Source organism: Rattus norvegicus, chromosome 16, assembly GCF_036323735.1.
Source record: "Rattus norvegicus strain BN/NHsdMcwi chromosome 16, GRCr8, whole genome shotgun sequence".
NCBI lineage: Eukaryota > Metazoa > Chordata > Mammalia > Rodentia > Muridae > Rattus > Rattus norvegicus.
In genome coordinates, this window is record NC_086034.1 from 15,359,469 (window position 1) to 15,380,000 (window position 20,532).

The 20,532-nt window shown below is 42.9% G+C and overlaps 1 protein-coding gene and 1 long non-coding RNA gene across 10 annotated transcripts in view; one reads left to right on the forward strand and one right to left on the reverse strand.

Moving 5' to 3' along the window:
- Positions 1-14,639, reverse strand: part of Nrg3 (neuregulin 3) — a 1,117,568-nt gene extending 1,102,929 nt beyond the window's left edge. For all 9 annotated transcript variants that reach the window (XM_063275921.1, XM_039095029.2, XM_039095033.2 and 6 more), the window contains exon 1: positions 13,637-14,639. In XM_063275921.1, the coding sequence (XP_063131991.1) occupies positions 13,637-14,480 (844 nt within the window). In that variant the 5' untranslated portion in view covers positions 14,481-14,639. The remainder of the gene's footprint in view (positions 1-13,636) is intronic.
- Positions 14,640-15,073: 434 nt separating this feature from the next.
- LOC108348383 (uncharacterized) overlaps positions 15,074-20,532 on the forward strand; it is an 11,229-nt gene continuing 5,770 nt past the window's right edge. The window contains exon 1 of the long non-coding RNA XR_005494874.2: positions 15,074-19,255. This is a non-coding gene — a long non-coding RNA (uncharacterized LOC108348383). The remainder of the gene's footprint in view (positions 19,256-20,532) is intronic.

Genomic DNA, 20,532 nt, shown 5'->3' on the forward strand with positions numbered 1-20,532 from the left:
AGCAATTCATTTCATACCTTAGAGCTTGTGTGTTGGGAATGGAAGCTCTCCTACTGGGGGAACAAGATATTGTTTTTGGCAAAGTGAAAATTCTGGAGAAATGTGAGAAAATTCAGTGCTAAAATTCGGTAGTTTTTGAGTTTAGAAGTCTCAGTAACCAGAAATGACCTTTCCAAAGGTTTGAATGTAAGAGATTGTCCTTTCAGCATAAAGAGCCCATGGGCCAGCAATTTAATTCAATTTTCACAGTGGGAGTGCAGCGCATAAAGACAGTCTGTAGTGAGCAATTAAAGTGTCCATATCCTAACCCTTAGCAATACAGGCAGGTTATGGCAGCCACGATGACAAGGGCGGGCATTCACTGTGAACGTCTTCAATTGCATGAAAGAGAATCAGGGAGGAGAAAGGTGCACACTGCATCTTTGAATTGGCTCCATTCTGGAAATGAGAATGAGACACAATAGAAACATAATAAAAGTTAACTTTGAAAAAAGTCAGGTATACGCAGAGCTGAATTCTAATACAACATTACTCTAGGTGTTCTTCAAGACTTGTTTCAGTAAAAAATGCCCAAACAAAATGTATATATCGTGGGAACCTAGTGAATGTCCGTTCATTCAGTGATCTGCCTCCCTTGCTCAAACCTCGGATGCTTCCTGCCAATCCAAATAGCAGAAAGGCTTCAAGCTTTCCTTGTTGAAAACAATGAGTTAGGCACCTGTCATTCCTGTATGTTGTACACAGAAAGCCTTGTTGGAACAAGCTGGCAACGCCGCTGCATAAGCATCCCGGTCATTAACCTCTTCTCTTCGAGGTTAACATTTGTGTGTTATCTAGTCATTTAGACATAATAGCACTACTCAGACTTTTACAACACTCAGCCATTTGGAGACCATGGCAAGAAAGAGCATTTCATTATTTATCATAAATTACTCAAGAGTTGTTCACAATGAAAGATGGGCCTTGGTGTGGTACCACAGAAGGGTGGAGAAGAGACAGACTCAGTATGCATTCTACTAAAACATGAATCTAGCTCCCTGCCTTTCTTTCCAAACCAGCTCTTATCTGCTTAAATATGCAATGGCATGCACAACTTTAGATAGATAAGATTTCCCTTTATCTATGTTAATAAAATGAGCTAAAAAATACCCAAGCAAATAACATGAGTACATGTCAACTGGTATACTATAAATTCTGCCATTGGTAAAAGCTATCTGATCCGTGGAATAGATAGAAAAAAATCCTTTTGGCTATCACTGCTAATTCACACTCACACTCATACCTCTGGAGGAGTGGGAAGCAATTTCCCCTCTCCTTAGAGAGGATTCTGATGGTAGAGAGGAACTAAGGAGGCCACAGCTAGGTGTGAAGCAAGAAAGTGACAGTACCTGGGGTATTTTCCACAGGTGCCAGGTCTCCACAGACAGGACATTCTAAAGATTTTCCCAAGGCTAGCTTGCTGCAAATTACTAAGCATGACTTCACTGCACTGCTGTTTTCAAAGTGCTGCGTGAAGCAGTAGAATTGCTGTGTTTCAAGGATGTTCCGTTTATCCAGAGTCACATCAATACATCTCTAGACTTAACCCAAAAATAACAGTCCACAGATATCTAAAACTTTGCAAGTGGAGATACTGGGAGAAGTAGCAAGAGGAAGCCCCTGATGGAGTGACCGAAATTAACCCATGACTGTGTTCTGACTTCCAAGAGGCAAGGCCTCCTGGATGAATTGACTGGCATACATACACTCAGCACCTCTGAGGATCAAATGCTGATGATGCAAATTATTCAAAAAGAATGCTGGTTTTGGTTTAACGGCTGGAATCGTCACATGGGTAGGACTAAGAGAGGGAAGATGATGGAGTCTGTGCAGTGTAAAGTTAGTGTGTGGCTTTCTGGAGAGTTCTTATATAAATGAGAGGAGCGCATCTGTACATTTACATACCAACACCTAAAATCAGTATGTCAGCCACTTTGCTCACCATGAAGAACCTATGGAGGACAACTAGATCCATCATTGTTGCTGGCTCTCTTGGCTGCTGGTTGCTGCCAGAAAGAGGCACCGTTTCTACACTGCAGGTACTGTCTCTGCCATCATTAATGACCAATGTCTTCCCGGACCCTCACTTCTGAATTTCTCTGCCAAAGGCAATTCCTCTTAGCAAATGAATCATTTTTTCTTGTTAGCACCAATGAATCACTCCTGAAATGGCCTGATATACTTTCATGTTGGAAACATGAGATTATGTCATCTCTCATATATACATTCTGCTCAACAAAACCACAAATGTAATTAATGAATTGGCTTCCTTATGCATGCCATTTTTTTTATTTTTAACTTGATCCCACCTAAACTCACCATGGAAGAACTGCCTTGATAAGACTGGTCTATGGCCACAGAAACAGATTTTCTTGATTTATAATTGGTGTGAGAAGGTACAGTACCCTGTGGACTAGACTGTATTGTCACGAGAGAGTTGCCCTGGCTTATTCAAAAAAGCTAGCTGTGTAAACGCCAGACAACAAGCCAGTAAACCTCGTTCTGCCATGAGTTCAAGCTCCTGGTTGAGTTCTGGCTCTGACTTCACTCAACGATGGCTCATGACCTGGAAGTGTGAATCAAGTAAACCGTTTCCTAACTGAGCTGGCCCATGCAATGGGATAGGAACTAGAATATGTTTGTATTATACACCTCTATTTGCAGGACTGGGATACAGGCAACATCAATGAACAAAAATGCTTTTAGGAATATATATATAGGAAATTATAACACTTTCAGAAGCACCCCTGATATAAGTAAAGGCAATTTTGACATAATACAAAATATCCATTCAGAAAGGTTTAAATAGGAAAGGGGTGAAGCTAACTGCACAGATTATCTCCTCAGCGCAGATCTTGAAAATGAAAGCCAGGAAGATTGTCTTTGCATCTTATAGACTCTATGGAACTGTAGTTATGGTCCAAGCTCTACAAATGGGGAAACACATAAGCTTAATCCACCACCCTGGTAGCACAAATTGGTAAAAAGCCACATAAATATTCTAAACAAACAAAATATCCTTTACCTTTGAAATTTGTGCTGATTTATTTAAAAAGTGTAAAAGCCAAGAAGATACATATGAATACATTTTATCAAATTAAGCATCTTCTGTAACCAGTGTCCAAAATAATATGCAAAATGTTAACAGTGGGGCTAAGTTCCTCACTTCCCAAAGCTAATAGAAATCCTGACTTTTCATAGTAAATTATATACACTGTAAAACATTTGCATTCCATCTCTTTCTGTTCCTCATTGCGACTGTGAGCTTTTCTGTGGGACATAACTTATCTATGAACACAGCTTATGATTTGTCCCTAATTCACTACTTTCTCCTGGTCCATGTAGTATGTCTGTCTGCAATTTGGCTGTCTGGTCACTTGATTCTGGGAGCAGTTAGCAGTCCTTAGTAAATTCCTGTATTAGTCCTTCCACTCATACACTTACTCCATCTGCTGTGAGTCTGCCACAACCCAACATGACCCACTGTCTCTTCACATTTCTCTCACCCTCAATCCACACCAAGTGTGAGGGTAACAGACACGTGACTTACAGGATTCTATTGGGTACTTCCATCCATAAAAATAATACTAACAACATGCCAACATCTGCAGATGGCAATGTCACTAACGATTCACTAAATGTCCATACTCGTCTCTTCCCCTAAAAGGTCAAACCTAGGTTAAACAAACACAGAGCTTCCAAGAAGGCAGCAGCAAAGGAAAATATATTTCTCAGCAGAGCCTCAACTCAGTCAACGGTTTCATGCTTAAAACACCATGTGAAGCACAGGTATAAAAAAGAAAAAATTAATAACTAATTCAGGAAGATTGTTCCTTACTTCTTAAACAGCTTAAGTGCTTGTGATTACAGAAATAACACACACCATTAACTAAACTATAGAAAATATTGCAAAAAAGTGCAATAAGTTGAGTCTCGTTTAATAATCCAGAAATAACCACTAACACTTATAATAAAACTAATACATTGGATTCGTAACTAAATATTACACTTATTTTTAAATCTATAAAGATTATGCAATTGGCATCTTATTTAATTTTCTACTACAGATGAATAGATGAATATTAAGTAATAGACGTGTCCTAACATCACTAAAATGATTAAAAACCCAATCTAATGTCTTCATAACATCACCATTTTGTAAATAAAAATTCATTTTCTAATGTTGCCTTTACTTAACCATATATATATATATATATATATATATACATACATACATACACATGTATATATATATATATATATATTACTTAACATGAAACAGAAATGTCAAATATTTGATAGCGTTCAAGTCTTTTCTTTAACCAAGTACCTGCTATATTCCTTTTGAAAAATTATTCACCATATATACATAAATATGCATATAGATATACATTTATAGAGATAAAACAGGTGCTGATTTTTTAAGCAAATATAAATATATTCTACTTTTAGCCTGCTCACTTCTTCCATGGGCATTTTAAAAAGATTTTAACCTACATAGAATAGTTCCAATAAAATCTACCTACCTTCAATATAAACTACAATCAATTCACTGGTTTTTAAAATATTTAATCTACCTGTCAATTATTACAAGAACAACCCAACCTAAACATTTTTGGAAGCTGATACACTTAATAGTGCTACACACTGCTCATTTGGTAAAGGGAGAACTTGCCTATTGACTCTGCCCCCTCTTCTGCACGACAGATCTGTCATTTCTTTGTCTACAAGATTTGGTCATTTTACTCATGTCATCTTAGGTTTTCATAGTAAAGTTTCCTAACATTACACTAGTCATAGTTTTCAGAATGGCTATTAAATTTTATAATATCAAATCATTTATAATATAAATTTACTAATTTAATAATTTCCATTTTTATGCATGTGTATCTCTCTCTCTCTCTCTCTCTCTCTCTCTCTCTCTCTCTCTCTCTCTCTCTCTCTGTGTGTGTGTGTGTGTGTGTGTGTGTATTAAACCAGGCCCTTATACATACTATTCAAGCACTCTATAAATATTCTACCACTGAGCTGTATCCTCAAACATTTCATATTTTTATGTTTGCATAATTAACCATTTCAATAATATTTCGAATTACCTATTAGAATATTCTTTTGATATATAAATAAAAAGATCTCAATACACTAATAAGAAAAAAAGAAATGAGTGGGGTCTGTTTCTGGTGAATATCATGTCTCATCAAAATTCCTCCCTGATCTTCTGCATGGTTTGTAGTGGTCACTTTGTATCACTGGACTCAGGCACTTCCAGGTTTCTCATCATTTCTTTATCAAACACTCATTCTCTGTTTCTGATCGCCACCAAAACTCATTTAATAATCTAGAAATACCCACTAAGACTTAAATGGTTCCTTTGAATTTGGTTACTAAATATTAAACATAGCTTTAAATCTGTAAAGCTTCAGGCATTTCATCTGAGAACTTTTAGCCACTTCATCACCTGCATGATTGCACTAAGAATATTTGAGTCTATCATTCAATAATAAGTCAGATAAAGAATGGGAAGGTAAGACAAACTCTCTTGGCTCACAGCAAGATTCCCCATGGACAGTCTCACCCCCATCGTTACCTAAGTCTCAAAGTTCTTTCACATATGTAATTGGAATCCTGTGAACAACACTCCCACACCTCTAAGTAAAACATCGTATAGCACTAAATTAAATCTGACTGCAAACGATGGTGATATTGTAGTTTTATCTTTGGGAGAATTATTAGTTTATGGTAATGCACATGGGTGATTATATTTTAGGCTGTGTGTAGTCTTGGGAAGGTATTATGAGAATCAGACCTGTCTGTTTAACAATTGATGTTAAAGTATTAGAATGAGATATTGGTACTCTCACAACTCTGGCATATTCATACTAAGGAAATTGTACAGATGCTTTTAAATATATATATTTTATATATATATTTAAATATATATATATGCACCTGTAGCACAGTTTGAGGTGTGTTATCACTTCTAGAAACAGCAACGAAGAAAAATCTTTACCATGACCATGGACACCGCTAAAGTTCTGTAACTAAACTTAATCCAGAATTCAGTTCTGCACGATAATTTCCAACTGACCCTTTTTATGCCTGGGAAAAGTAGCCTGTGGTTTATGAAGAGTGAGTGGCCCAGCTCAAACTATTAAGAGCAGCAAAACTTCAGGAGCGGGTTTCTAACAGGCAGACTTCATAGTAGATGCTTTAAAAGTATTATTAAGGTTCTCCAAAGTAAAATCCCATATGTAAAAGAGGTCTTTCGTAGAGGAAACAAACCCGTTGAGTCCCCCAGAAGCTCATTTATGAAAATTGCCAGGATGCGAACAGAATTCAATGCAGACCTTCCAAACCTGCTGATAATCAGACTGTGTAGGAATGGTGCAAAAGGAATTCCGGATATTCCCTGGGCATCCTGTCTGCTGGTCTCTAGGCCATTTGGGGCTTTAGGCTTGCAGGTCATTCTACAATCTCCCTCAGTTTCTCCCAAATAGCTGTGTTAAGTTCATGTCTACATAAATAAGAACCTAACAGGCAATGGAGGAGATATGGTGGGCTCCTGTGTCTGGGCATTCGCAACTGAGTCGGGTTTGCGTCCTTCCACCGCTTCCTGTGCTGGGCATGCTTTGTATCACGACATAGCGCGGAGAGACTTCAGACAGCTAACAAGGTCCAGTGTGTCCACTCCGTGAGCCGACTAATGTGCCCTGCATGAAATAACTAGTCTAGCCTGCCACAAGAGCAGCAGGGCATTTTACGCGAGTGTGTAGCGTTAAGTCTATGAGCATCATGCTCAAGATGCCATGAGAGGAACTTAAGGCTGTGAGAGGATGAATCAGTGTTTTATGCTGTGCAGTTCCTTAGTATAAGGTGCAGAGATGCGTGTCTGCGACTGTCATTTTTGTCACCGTGGCTGTTTGGTGGAACAATCCTTTGTTCCTAGTAAATATAGCAACTGCTCATTTTTTTTTCTGACTGTCACCTTCTGAAACAGTCAATTTTTTCATAGAATTCGCTTTAGCTAGCTGGCTCCCGCCACCTTCCCTCTTCACCTCCTGAGAAGCACATAGAGTGGGCTCAGCAGAGAGGTCAGTCTCATGCTGTCCAGTGAGTCCACAGCTGCCGAGTGAATTAATCCCTAACCAACATGGTAGAGGTAACAAACTTCTTTATGCCAATGTTATGACAATTATGCAATTTAGCTAAATATTATGTGAGCCAAGGATACATAATTGTGGAAATGAAAGATAATTGTCCTTTCAATTAAATTGCAGTTGAATGTTTTGAAGAAACTCCAAAAGGTGAGGTTATTTTTTTTAAAGGAAAGAAATTACCTTAAATTAGATGGGCAGAGAATAAAGCTAGGAAAGATTCCCAGAGAACACACGACAGTGTCTGTGGAAATCATGTGCCTGTAAATTCCTTCACTAATACCCCCTTTTGTCTTATTTTATATTTATGTTTTAGACCAGATCTTGCAATAAAGTTCAGATTAGCTTTGAACTCATGTTCCTCATGACCTCAAGAGAGTAAGATCCCAAGTACCTATCACTCCAGCCAACTTCTTCATTAATACTTTAAAACAGAATCCACTAATTGGTAGTAGACTGGGAACACATGCTATTCATAAATAAATGGATGCATATTTAAGAATAAATTATATATCCAAAACAAGATCTGGGAAGAATGAGTATGTAATGTTTAATTGTCTCCTTCCTTCCTTCCTTCCTTCCTTCCTTCCTTCCTTCCTTCCTTCTCCTCCTCCTGTTTCTGCTGTAGCTGCAGTGGCTTGTGTCTGCTTTTTCTTTGTGAGACATGGTCTTCCTCTGTAGTCCTGGCTGGAATGAAGCTCTCCCTGTTGATCACAGTGACTTCCAATATACACAGATCCAAACTCACAGAGAATCCTGTCTCCTGAGTGTTGTAGTTAAAGTCATGTGCCACCACCCCTTTATAGTTATTTACCTTATAAACAGTGACTTCTATAAACTTTTTAAAACACTCAAAAACATGTAAGGTTTCCTGATAAATGTTTAAAGTGACTATAAAAGATCATATGATGTATGTGTATCACATGAGCTATGAAAATATAATATGAAAGAATATAAAATATTAAATTACATGATTGTACTGTTGAATCCAATAAATGCAATCAAATTAATGTCATATAAGCTAATTTAATGGAGAAAAATAAATTTTCAGTAATATCCAATCAATATTAGATAATTGTTTATAAACCAATAAAACAAGTAATTATTCAATTATATAAGGAAATATATGCTTTAACTTACTAGATCAGTTAAGAAAGTTAAATATGCCTAAGTTAGAATTCATTTAAATTTTTATACAAATGTACAAAACATCAATCACAAAAGTATTTTTAAAAAACCCACAACGTACCCCAAACACACACACACACACACACACACACACACACACACACACACACACACACGAAAGAAAGGAAGAAAGAAAGGAAGAAAGAAAGAAAGAAAGATCTAAAATGACAAGGATTTATATGGAAATATTTAAGATAATTTCCTTCAATAGGTACTGTCTATACCATAATCAAAGAAATAAAGATCTAAAGAATAAACACAAAGTTAAAGGCCTGTTAGAACTAGCCAGTCATAACCATTAATTAGTACAGTAAAGAGCGGGGGGTGTACAAATGAATGAAAACTTCTGTAGTATTAGGGAAATGGAAAGTCAAGCTAAGTACATGTTACCACTTTCATTGACAGCTGAGTGAGTAGAGAAAGCTTATGCAAACCTGCTGTCTGCCATAGATAAGCATCCTATATGTTTGGCCCTTCCCCCTTTGCTTTTACTTGGGCACAGATGTCTATAGAGTTGCTCCCAGGTAAGGATAAGTAGAATGTATCAGGCCAGTGCTATTTTTCAAGGCAACATGGTGCTGTTCCTACCCACCACACAAGTCTGAAGACTGAAATGAATTTCAGTTCTACTCAGAAGGGATTCAATTGCATTTTAAAGACTTACATTTATGCCTTGCCCTTTGCTTTTATATATTTCGGGGCCAATTTTCATCTTTCATTTCAGCTTCCCTGATAGAATATCGTGATAGGCTTTGGCTCTAGATATGAGAATTTGAGAAAAGAATTTCTATAAAAGGAATAAGTCAAACACCATTTTTCTTTTCATTGTGGTACAACCAGAACTAGGAATGGCAGGAAGGGGCAACGTCTTCCTACACATGTTGGATCTTTGGGGCCAGCAATGATTTCAAATATGTACCAGGGCTTCTCTGTGGCTCACAGTCATGCTGAAGAACTTGAGTTCTTCTGTAACAGAGAGAAGACTACAGCTAGCTTGCTTGCTGTTGATGTTGGTTTTGTTTTATTTCCTTCCTCTGAGAAACAGCACAAAATATAGGTTCTGTACTCACAAACAAAGTCCATGAGTCACTCTTTTCAAGCAAAATAATCTCCAGTCCCTTATGACAGTTCATCAAGACTAGGGAAGGATGCATAAAACATTGCTTTCCATGAAGGTAGATTAAATTCAAGAGAGTCCACAAAGCAATTTCTAACAGCTATGCCTATCCCCAGGCTATTGGTACTGTTGTTTGGTTTTTGGTAAGGGCCACAAAATCAGGTATGCGCATTTCAAAACTCACAATATCACCTGCTAAAGAACGGCTACATAATCCTGCAATAATGGCAAAGAAAATAAAAAAAATTCTCAGCTTGCAATGCAAGTTCCCAGGAGAAATAAATTCAACTGCACTTCATAGGCAACATTGATCTTGAGCTCTGAATCCTCTCATGTTGACCACTATGCATGAGTGAGGTCAGAACCTTCTCTGTTGGGATTCCTCTTAACACCTTGACTCATGTAGACAGAACATAAGGTGCTGGGCTTAACTGTGTTTAAATCAATTATGCCTCAAGTTGCGCACCAAGCAACAGAGCACTCTTACTCAAGGAGTGAAGATGTTGAAAAGCAAAACAGGAGAACAATAGACTTCGGCAATGACTCTCTTTAAAATCACAAGTGATATGATACTATAAAACTCTATTTAGCTAGAAGAGTAAATTTACACAAGCTCCATGCCACATCCAAGCATCAACAGGACATTTCATCTTCCAACTCCTTCCCGAGTGTACTACTCAATCCTTGTGATCACGCTCATGAGACTTCAGTATAGAACCATTCAGAGATGACTGCAAGAACACCCCATTATCAGCAGCACTTGGCTTTGAACTTAACCATTGGCTTGATTTGTTGTTGATAATGATGATGCTTCCCCTGTTCACAGTGCTTTCAGCTAAGTAAAAGGATTCCGAGACTCCAGAACAATCCCTGTTTGCACTGGCACTGCTGTATATATATATGTTTGAAATCAGAAGAAAGAATTCCAACTGTTGCCAAAGGGAAAGTGTTGGTACAGTGAACAAAACCACTGCTCTCTATCTGTAGTGCGTAGTCTTCTTTGTCTCAAAGATGTTATTTAACCTATGCCATGGCTACAAAAAGTTTCCGGAGAGTCATATTCAACTGATCTTACAGCAGCAATGTGTTCAAGTACTTATTTGTTTTCAAAAAGGCTGTCAGAAAGGCCAGCTCTGGGTCACTGAAAAGGCAAGAAGTTTCAGGAACACGAGAATGTTTTGGTACACCCTGTGGCTCAAGGGTTGAAGACAGAAATGAGTCAAATGCAGAACTTTCTTGCTTGGTATATAAGTCCAGTCTTACTTTTCCCCCAAAACCTCAGAAAACAGATAACAGTCATCAGTCATCAAAAATAGCCCTTCACATAGCAAGCAATATGAGTAATAAAATATATTTATTTTTGCAAAATGTTATCCAATGGCCAGTTGTTACCTTTCTCAGGGAACAAGCTTCTACTCAAAGAGCTTTGATTTCTAAGAGATAGCAGCCATGACACTGCCACAGATGAACACAAATGTATTTCTTCTGTCACCTTTTTCAATGTTCTATTCAAGAAGCCTAGACCCTGGTCATTAAAGAATATGTGGGTTAGTTTCACAAAAACGGGAGATCGTCTTTAACTGCCTTTATTTTGAACAGTAGTGGGCGAACAGAAACAAAGGGGAAAGCAAACCCCCTAAAGTGTAGAAATAGGTGGTGTGCACAAAGAAACTTCTCATCTGGGAACTTAATGCCACAATCAAAACAAGTGAACAATTTGAATGAGAGCTACTTGGGGCATAATACAGTGTACTATAGCAGAACTGACAATCCCACACATGAAGCATCTCCATTCTTCTTAATCAGCTGAAAATCTTACATAAAAATAAACCCTGTTTATCTTTTGAATTTCCATACAGCCTACCTATTTCAACTCACCTTTAATGGAAACTACAGTTTTCTATTCTTTTCATTAAAGTGTTTTGGCGCAGGTAAACTATATCACTGACTGCTAACTCTGTCTGTTTGCATGGTTAACTCTTTACTCAGCTCTGTTTTAAGGAGTTCAAACAGAGAAAGAGTTGGACCTTAGTTACAAAACAAACAGAAACTGCCTGCATGTTTGTGCAAGCACCAAGACCCTGTGCTGATTTCCCACCTCTCTTCCTTGAGGCTGAGAGTCCTGTCAATAATCATGACTTATTAAACAGACTGCCATCTCTTCCCTTCTACTGAATGTAGAGCAAGATCATGGAGGGGCAGAAATAATTACCTCAGGCTCTTCTTTAAAGACTGCCTCAGAATGGAGGGTAAAGAAATCAATGTAGAAAGGACAGGGAAATGCCCCAATGTGTTCCCCACAACCCCGGATGGGAAGTAAATCTACAATCCATTACTCACCTCAACTGCTACAGTACAGATATGAATATCCTGAGGTCTTGGACATAGACAGGAACCTGTCTCAGCCCAATGAATGTGCTTACATGCACCGCCCTTTATCCCTTCACATCACTCAAGCTAGGTTTGTTGAAAGGAGACCCCAGCACCCTTCCTCTTTGGAAAAACGGGCTCCCAGAAATTGTGCCCAGCAAAGCAGAGAGAAGATGCACAGTGCTGGGCTCTACTGCCATTCTCGTTTGTGGCAGGAACCTTCCTTGTCTGCCTTTCTGTCTCCCACTGACCATCAGGGTCTAGACGCAATTTTCTAAAGCAGGGTAAAAGCAAAAGTCTTTGTCCCCCACTCCTTACTCACAAGTACAGTAAATAAAAAGAAAGTCACAAAGGTTAAGCAACACCCAAAGTAAGCTCATGGGTCAGGGAAACAAAAAAATTAACACAATTGAAAACCACCATGTGATTTCTACCAGCACTGGGCAGATAAGGAGGAACACTCTTTTGCCCAGATGTTATAGCTCAAAACATGAATCCAAATACACCACGGAGGCAACATATCCAGACTGTTTCTTTGCTTTGCTTTCTGGTTTGTTTGTTCGTCTGTTTGTGAGTAGCTTTGCTTGGAACTTGAACTGGCACACTGGGGGCTTGTCCTGAATAACCTTCACAGGTTGTAAATGTCTTCTCCCATCCTGCTCCTCAGGCACAAACGGAAGGTCCCTGCAATTTCTGTTCACTAAGGGGAGATGGTGGGGTAGAGGTCAATTAGTTACCTGCAACGTGGATAAAAACAGAAAGCTTGCAGTTCCAAAGAGAAAGTGACCATATTTAGGGGTACACTGGCCACTACTGGCACGGACTGAGCCAGGTTAAAAATGCAATGTTCAAAGGGTGACAGGTTACAAAGAGCTTGGACGTTGTACTAAACCGGGTCCCAGTCTGTTCATCCTTTTCCAGCTAGGAGGAAGAGGAGATCAGGTTTACACCCCTCACCCCTCTGGAAAAGGAACAAAAGCAAATGCTTGGCATAGCTGGAAAAAAAGGGAAGAAAAAAACCCTCCTACTTCTCCAGGACCCTGGGGGCCGCAGCTCTGCAGCGTCCCTTCGCATTTCCTCGCAGTTAACTCACTCCAGTGGCGACAGAAGCAATTTCCACCAATTTCCACACCTGGCAATGGCCAGGGACAGGTTGAGGGGAGGGGTCCTTCTGGGAGCACCTCATTCCCCTCCCTCTCTGAATAGCTTCTAATTAATCCTTCTTAGTCATTGCCTGGCCAGGGAAGCTGGAATGGTAGCCAGCTATATCCTGAGGACATCACTACCAAAATACCTGCATCCAGTCTTCACCCTCTACACCGGTCATAACTTCCCTTTGTGGTCTTTCATAGGCCAGTTTTGGCTGTGCTTAGAAAAGCTTCTCACAGGAAGGCGGAGAGGGTTGGGTGCACTATCTCTCCCCAGGCCATAAGGGGAACACAACCTGGGCTCCTTGCTCTCAAGTCTGCAGTGAGGCTTTGCACTGGCCTTAACCCTTTGATTGGAGTTAGGAGTCTATTCTCATTCGAGAGAGACCCACCGAAGTAGGAGCCTTGGCTTAGATATATCCTTGATTTGCATTACACCCCTACTCCACACAGAGACCCAGTGTAGACCCACACCTTTGGCCCCCTTGAGGCTAGTTTTAATCATAGCCTCACACTCTGCCCCAAACCGGGCACGGGGAAGTGACAACCAGGAGAAAGGAAAGCCAGAGAGCAGAAAGAAACTAGGCACTGAATCACGGCTGAGGCAGACGTCTACTTACGAAATTTGGGGCTGGTGCTAGTTTCTGGGGTGGTGGTGGTGGTGGAGGAGGTGGAAGAGGGTGAGGAGGAAGAGGCGGCGGCAGCATCCTGAAAGGGTGATAGGGTCCAGGAGGGAGTGGAGTCGTGGAGATAGGAGGAGGTAGCATACGCTGCAGTGGGCCAGGAAGGCATCGCCTGCGTACTGGGGGCTCCTGGCATCGGGGGTCGGGAGCCTGGCGTGCTGCTACTGAAGAAAGGGGACGTGGTGGACAGGACCGTCGGAGGGGCAGCAGTGTTCCGTGCGGTCGTAGAGCGCGGGCTAGCCCGGATGGGCACCCGGTGCCCAGGGAAGCGGGTGGGTGCCCGCGTGATGGTGGTCAAGCGGGTGCTAATCCGGTTAGGCGTCCTGGAAGAAGCAGCGCCGCCGGTAGAGGGGGTGGCGGGGGACGTGGTAGAAGTAGTTGTGGTGGTGGTTTCCATAGCCTTGGGGAACGAGCTGGGCTTGGAGAGGAAGAAGGGGTCCTGGCCCATTCCCTTGGAGTCCACCAAGTCCGTGGGCACGTACTCCTTGACGGAGCCTACAACGATCCATTTAAGCAGCATGAGGCTGAGCCCCAGGCCGATGAAGCCGATGAACAGAGGCACCACGCACAACCACGTCTGCTGCCGGTTCCACACGATGCAGTCGCTACAGCGTAACTCCCGGGGGGGTTCGGCCGCCCCTTCTCCGCCGCCGTCCGGGCCCCCGCCCGCCGCCGCCGCCGCCGCCGCCGCCGCCGCAGCCGCCGCGGTGCCCTCCTCGGCTGAGGCGGCGGCTGCCGAAGCGGCACCAGGTGGCGAGGCACCGGCCGCCCCTTCACTCATCCTAGGAGCCGATCTTCACCTTCGCCCCCCCGAGGGCCGCGCCAGAGGCATGGGGCCGCGCGGGCCGGGCGCGGGCGCGGGCGCGGGCTCCGGCGGCGGCGGGCTCCGGCTCAGGCAGCGGCCGCGGCGGCCGCATGCAAATCGGCTCCCTGCCCCCACGCCCCTCCCCCCGAGAGGCGGGCGGCAGGCGGGGAGGAGAGGACGGGGGAGGGGACGCGGGCCGGGGAGGGGGCGGCGAGGCGCTCGGTAGAGGGGCGAGACCGGCCCCGGCGCCGCCGACCGGTTAGGGAGCGGCAGGGCGAGTCCGCAGCCCGCCTAGGTGCCTCCTGCCCGCCGGGGTCCTCCGCTGCCGGCCGGGCTGCTGCTACTGCTGCCGCTGATGCTAATGCTGATGCTGATGCTGATGCCGCCACTGGTGCTGATGCTGCCCGCCGCCTGTGTGCGCTCCAGCCTCGCCGGCATCCTCGGTGCGCCGCGCCCGGCCCGCTCCCTGGGGCGCCCGGCCGCACGGCCGCTGCCCCCACCTCAAATCCTCACGTCACTCTCAGGGGCCCGAGCGGGCAGCCGCTGGATGCCGGGCGCTGACAAGCCGCATTCCGACACAGGGGGCCACCTTAGCAGCCCCTCTCCCAGCCCCGCACGCCACGATCTACGGTGGTTGCTCGGCGAGCCCGGGCGCTGAGGTGCACCTGTTCTTCAGCCGGCCCGCAGCCAACCCTCGGTGAACGCTCTCCGGGAGAAACCAATCCTAGCGCAGAGCGGAGGGCGAGCGGCCGGGCTCGCCTCGCTCCCGCCGCCCGCGGCTCTGCGCCGCCACTGCCGCCGCCTCCCGTGAGTCAAACTCCAGAGAGCTACGCCGCCGCCCCGGAGCGGGGTACTCGGGACGCACCCCGATCGGCACGCAGAGGATACCAAACAAGCCTGGTGCCGCTGCCGGGTCGACCCGGGCTAGCCAAAATGGGAGAGAGCCACGGGGGTCCTGGACGGCGTGACCGCTGCACCAAGCAGTTTCTTGCACTCAACCACTCGGCTTCGGGTGTCTGTGTGTTTGTGTGCGGAGTCGCCGCGGACGGGGTGGGATTCGGACAGAGTAGCGCCTCCCACCAACACCTAATGGTGCTGTCTTACTGCGCGCTGGATAAATAAATGATCCAAGCGGACCCCGTTGGAGATGTGTGGCACCAGGAGCTCTGGATCTGCTGTGTGCAGGTTTCTGGTGTGGATCCTGCTGGGTCAGACACAGAAGCTGCGGGGAGAATGCCGCACGGGCGTGTTAAGTGGGAGGGCACCTCTGAGCTCCCCTGCCCCGCCGCGGTGCGGTTGGACAGAGAACCACCTTTGCTTTTGGAGTTACTGAGAGATGCTGCTGAAGCAGAGGACCTTTCCATGATCAGATCTCTAAGCCATTAACTCACCTTTTAAAAAGTATCATCTTTAAATATAGGCACCCCTCGGAAACAAGGCGAGAGGCAAAAATGAGAAAAGATGCTACCTAGTCTCTTAAATTTCGTAGCTGGTTTCTTCCCTTTGGTAGAGGGAGATCAGAGTATCTCCAATTTCAGTAAGCTGTGCTGTGGTACCTCCCTGAGGACCAGGTGGCACAGACAGGAAAGGGGCAAGAGCAGGTGCTAACAGATATACATACGCTGCTGGTGTAAAGCGATGATGCTTCCCACACTACCCTATGCTGAAGTGGAAACGAAAGGGGAGGTGTTTTTTGTTTTTGGTTTTTTGTTTTTCATTTAATTTTCTTACAAGTGCTGTGTAAGAATGGGAGGTTGAGAATGGCATCTTCTTTATCATGCACCTCCCAGCACCGTCCGAGAATGCAGACAGCATCCTCCAGTCCTGGGATGCACTCCAGAAAGATGAAGTTTCCTAGGTATCCATTTTATTCACAGGTTAAAAGCAAAAGGGAATGCTACTCTGAGGAGGTGGCAGAGTGCAGAGAATACATTCAAACAGGAAGCCCTGGTGGAATTGTGTGCGTACCACAGTTCTTTGCAGAGGCATGATTAATAAATTATTTTTTGATGGCAGTAATGTGGCTGTCATCTCTTTCAGCTCTAACGCTGAGACCTAATCCATAGGAAAATCCTTGGTTTTTAATTTCACAAAGCATGCCCTAATGCAGCAGTGCTGAATGATGCCTTCCAGAGTTGCAATAGGGAAAAACAAAACAAGCAAACAAACAAAACCAAGCAACAACAAAACACTAAATCCATCCTCTTTTGGCTTTCTAATGCAAGACATAAGTAAAAACGTCTTAACCTTCTGTAGGCTGCCAGGCATCTGCTCCTTGCCTTTCTCATGCAGTAAAATAAAAGCATTTCCACATTATAGTAGGTGATGCTGTTGACACTTGAGAAAGATTTCTTTTCCACACTTAGTTCATCATCATCCCTCTCAAATCCCACCTCCAGGATTCTGTGTTCTTTGCCTTCTTCCTCCCCCGATGGAATAAATCCAAAACACAAAGAGAGGTGCTGCAACGCTTTTGTGGGGAAACGAGCTCTTCCTGAAACCACAATTGGACAGTATCCACCTTCTCTTCATTGTTTCCCAAAGCCTTCTTCACTTCTCGTTCCAAATTCCCTCTCCTTCCCCCCTTCTACTTCGATTTAAAAGCTTGTTCCTGGTTCCCTATTGAGTTCCTATTTTCCTGGAACACCAGTCACTGTGTATCAGCTGCTCTTACAAGGAAGAATCTCCAGAGGGAGCAGGGCAGCAGGGCCCATTGCTTTGATGGTTTTCTATTAAGGATCAGGTGGTAACAGACCATCCAGAGAAGTTTAGCAGATGTAACTGTCCTCACTGTAAAACTGGATTGTAAGGCTTTCTGGTAGCAGGTGGTAAGCGTGGGGAACCACTGTCCATGATGCAGTCAAGGGCTGGACCCTCTCGCTGCTAAAGAATAGACAGGATTCCTTTAACAGGCATGACTTAGAAGCTCCAAGCTGTCTATCGGTGATTTTCTAGTTTTGGCTAATTGAGGAAGAAAGATCACTCAAACTGTAGTCCACGGGGTGATGTCTAGTTCTGAAAAAAATGGAAAAAGATAGCTGAGCATGTGGTTGCAATGTGAGTAGCTGCTGCCAACATTCTGCCACCAGACCTACCTTCCCATAGGAACTGTGTTCCCAGGCTGTGGGCAAGAAACAAGCCTTCCTTCCTGAAGTTACTTTAGCCAGCTATTTCATCTCAGCAGTGAGACCTGTAACTATGACACTTACCTGGTAAGGAGCATCCTGGTTCTAATCCCTCACACCTTACTGACACCAAACACGGCAGTAGGTTCACATTAAGACACAATTTCAAGTTAGAGCTCTGCCTCTGGTAATAATCTGGTAATGAGAAAAAATGATGTCTCGTTTTTTTCTCAAGTATGAAATGGGGCTTCTACTTAATTCTTGAAAATCATATCACTAAGGAGACTGTTAGCTATGGTGTCTTTGAAGCACCACCACCAGTTACTTTCCTGAGAAACATGAGGCCATCTCTAAAACTTTACTCCCAAACCCCAAGTTCAATTAGCTGCCAAGCCATTTACTTTCTATCTTTATAATATAATTTTTAATGATGAGAAACTTATTAAAAATCCTCAATCAAAACTGCAAAGTTGGAAGTAACCTTATTGGCCAGACACATCCAATATGTCATCCATCAGAGTTTTGAAGAAGGTAGTCTCTACTTGGAGAAGCTCTGGCAGCCTGGGAATGATACATTTAACTTTATAAGAGTTCGCTTTAGAGAAAAGTGTTGCTTTTGTTACTTTTCTGCATACTTGGCTCACTCATCCTGAACCAGATATGAGGCTTAGAGGATACAATAGAACACAGGACCCTCCTTTCACCTGGTTTACAATGTAGGAAGTATGGTTGACAGTAAGCAACAAAATAAAATAGAATAGCAAGAAATAATGAGAACTATAGTTTGGGTCTACCAAGATCAAACTTGCTTGGTGTGATTATAGAAGACTCTTAAGTAAGTATTTCTAGCTAGTTTACCATCACCCTTTTTAAAGTCCTGGGAACTTCACATTCATACCACTCAGATCGAGGACTGTCTTTATGTACTGTGAGCTCAATTAATAGGGCAGTCACTTAGAAGCCAGTATGTCTCACAAAACTATGGTATTCTCCATGTTCCTCCCTGGAATCAAGTTTAGAGTCAGTGTGATAACCTGGGCATATCGGACAGTATAAATATTTTATAATTGCTAAAGTCTACCTTTTTCATGGCTTCCACTTAAGGTCTTGTTTCTGAGTAAACATGAATATTTAGTATTACTATTAGTATTACTGTTCTTATTAGTATTGCTATTACTATTAGTATTACTATTTCTATTAGTATTACTATTACTATTAGTATTATTATTTCTATTAGTATTACTATTACTATTAGTATTACTGTTACTATTACTATTACTAAGACTGGAAATAGAGGAGTTCTGCAGAAATTGTAAAAGTCTTTTGAAGAAAGAAATATGCTCTTTTCTCCGTGTCTTTCAAGTCACATCACCTGTTTCTTTGGGCTCCGCATTAACTCAAAGTATAAGATCAACCCAGAAGGGCAACAGAAAATCTGGAGAGCACTGTCTTCACAACATCCAGGATTCAAGACCTCTTCCACTGCAACATACCATGAAGAAAATGAACAATAACTAAGTGAGTGATCCAGAACAAATGGAGAAAGGAGAGGAATTCCAGTGTAACCATATCCTAGTTGCAAAGGATTATAATATTATCCAAAGTCTCAAGTATGTGGAATGTCAGGTAATTGCTATCACAAATATAATATCACCAATTTAATAGTAACTACAGTGGATATAGACTTGGTAGTTTTGAATGACGCACCGAGGGAAAAATTGATGGTGCACTTCAGATGGAGTTGTGATAGGACAATCTCTAAATCTCTAAACAGGTTAAAATTTTGGACTTTTTTTTTTCTTTAAGTCCATCTGTTTACCAGGGGCTATGTTCCGAGCACAAATACTGAGCCCTTTGACTTCTAATAAAGAGAAGTGAGACTCAGAAGAATCATAGCTGCATTGAGGTAGATAAACTACCCTCAGGAAGCTCTACTAAGGAAGCAAGTGAAAGTGGACGATAGTCCCATTAAGGGTAGCATTGTCCATCCTCCATAGGGAGGAAGCCTTGCAACCACACGCAGTTAGAGTACAGTGTGGGCACAAAGCAGAAGCAGTAGGTCAGGGAAGTGGAGGAGAGAATCATTCTTTCCCACCAAATTCAAACAAGTGCAGCCTTCAGGAACCAACTGCAGTTTATTCCTTGCATTCAGATTTGTCACTGCTGCGTGCTTAGTCGGTGCTGTATTAGTTTTTGCCTTTTTGCAGCTGGCATTCTTCCCTAGGATTGGTATATAACTCATTTTATTGCATCATCACACCAATACCCTACCATATTAAAATCCCTATATTCTCAATATATCAGAACGGAGGACTGGTTGGTGGAGATTTGCCTTGATTGCTGACTAAGCAAGTTCCTCCAGGCAAACACTGAAACATCTGAGGAAACACCTTCCTGATATCTTTGAAACAAAGGTAGAATGCTCAGGTGGTCTTCCTCCTCCAGAGCACAGACTGCCTCCTACGGGGCCACTTCCGTGTCATCTCACACTCCTAGTTCAAGCCACAATGAGAGCATCTACCACTATAGAAAAGCTCCTGATGCTGCCTCTCTGAAATGCTTTCCCATAACCGAGGAAAAACATCTTTGTCTCAAGCCTCATTATTCCTAAGAAAGGCAGCATAATGCAGTTGCTTTCAGAAAGAGCTGATGTGATTTCTTGTTTGTATAAATAACTCTTTGGCTGCATCTCACCTGTGTTTTCTAGAAACGCGTGTTCCGCTTTCTTAGATTTAGAGGGAAACTTTCATAACACTCCATGTGTTTCTCCATGGGAAAAAGCAAACAGATAATTTTCCATAATTCTCCCCTGGCTTGCATTATGCCTACAGCCAGGCAGATATCCTGCGAAACCATTCAGAGAAACCTGAGGAAAGACAGCTTTGGTGCCATCCCCTGAAATC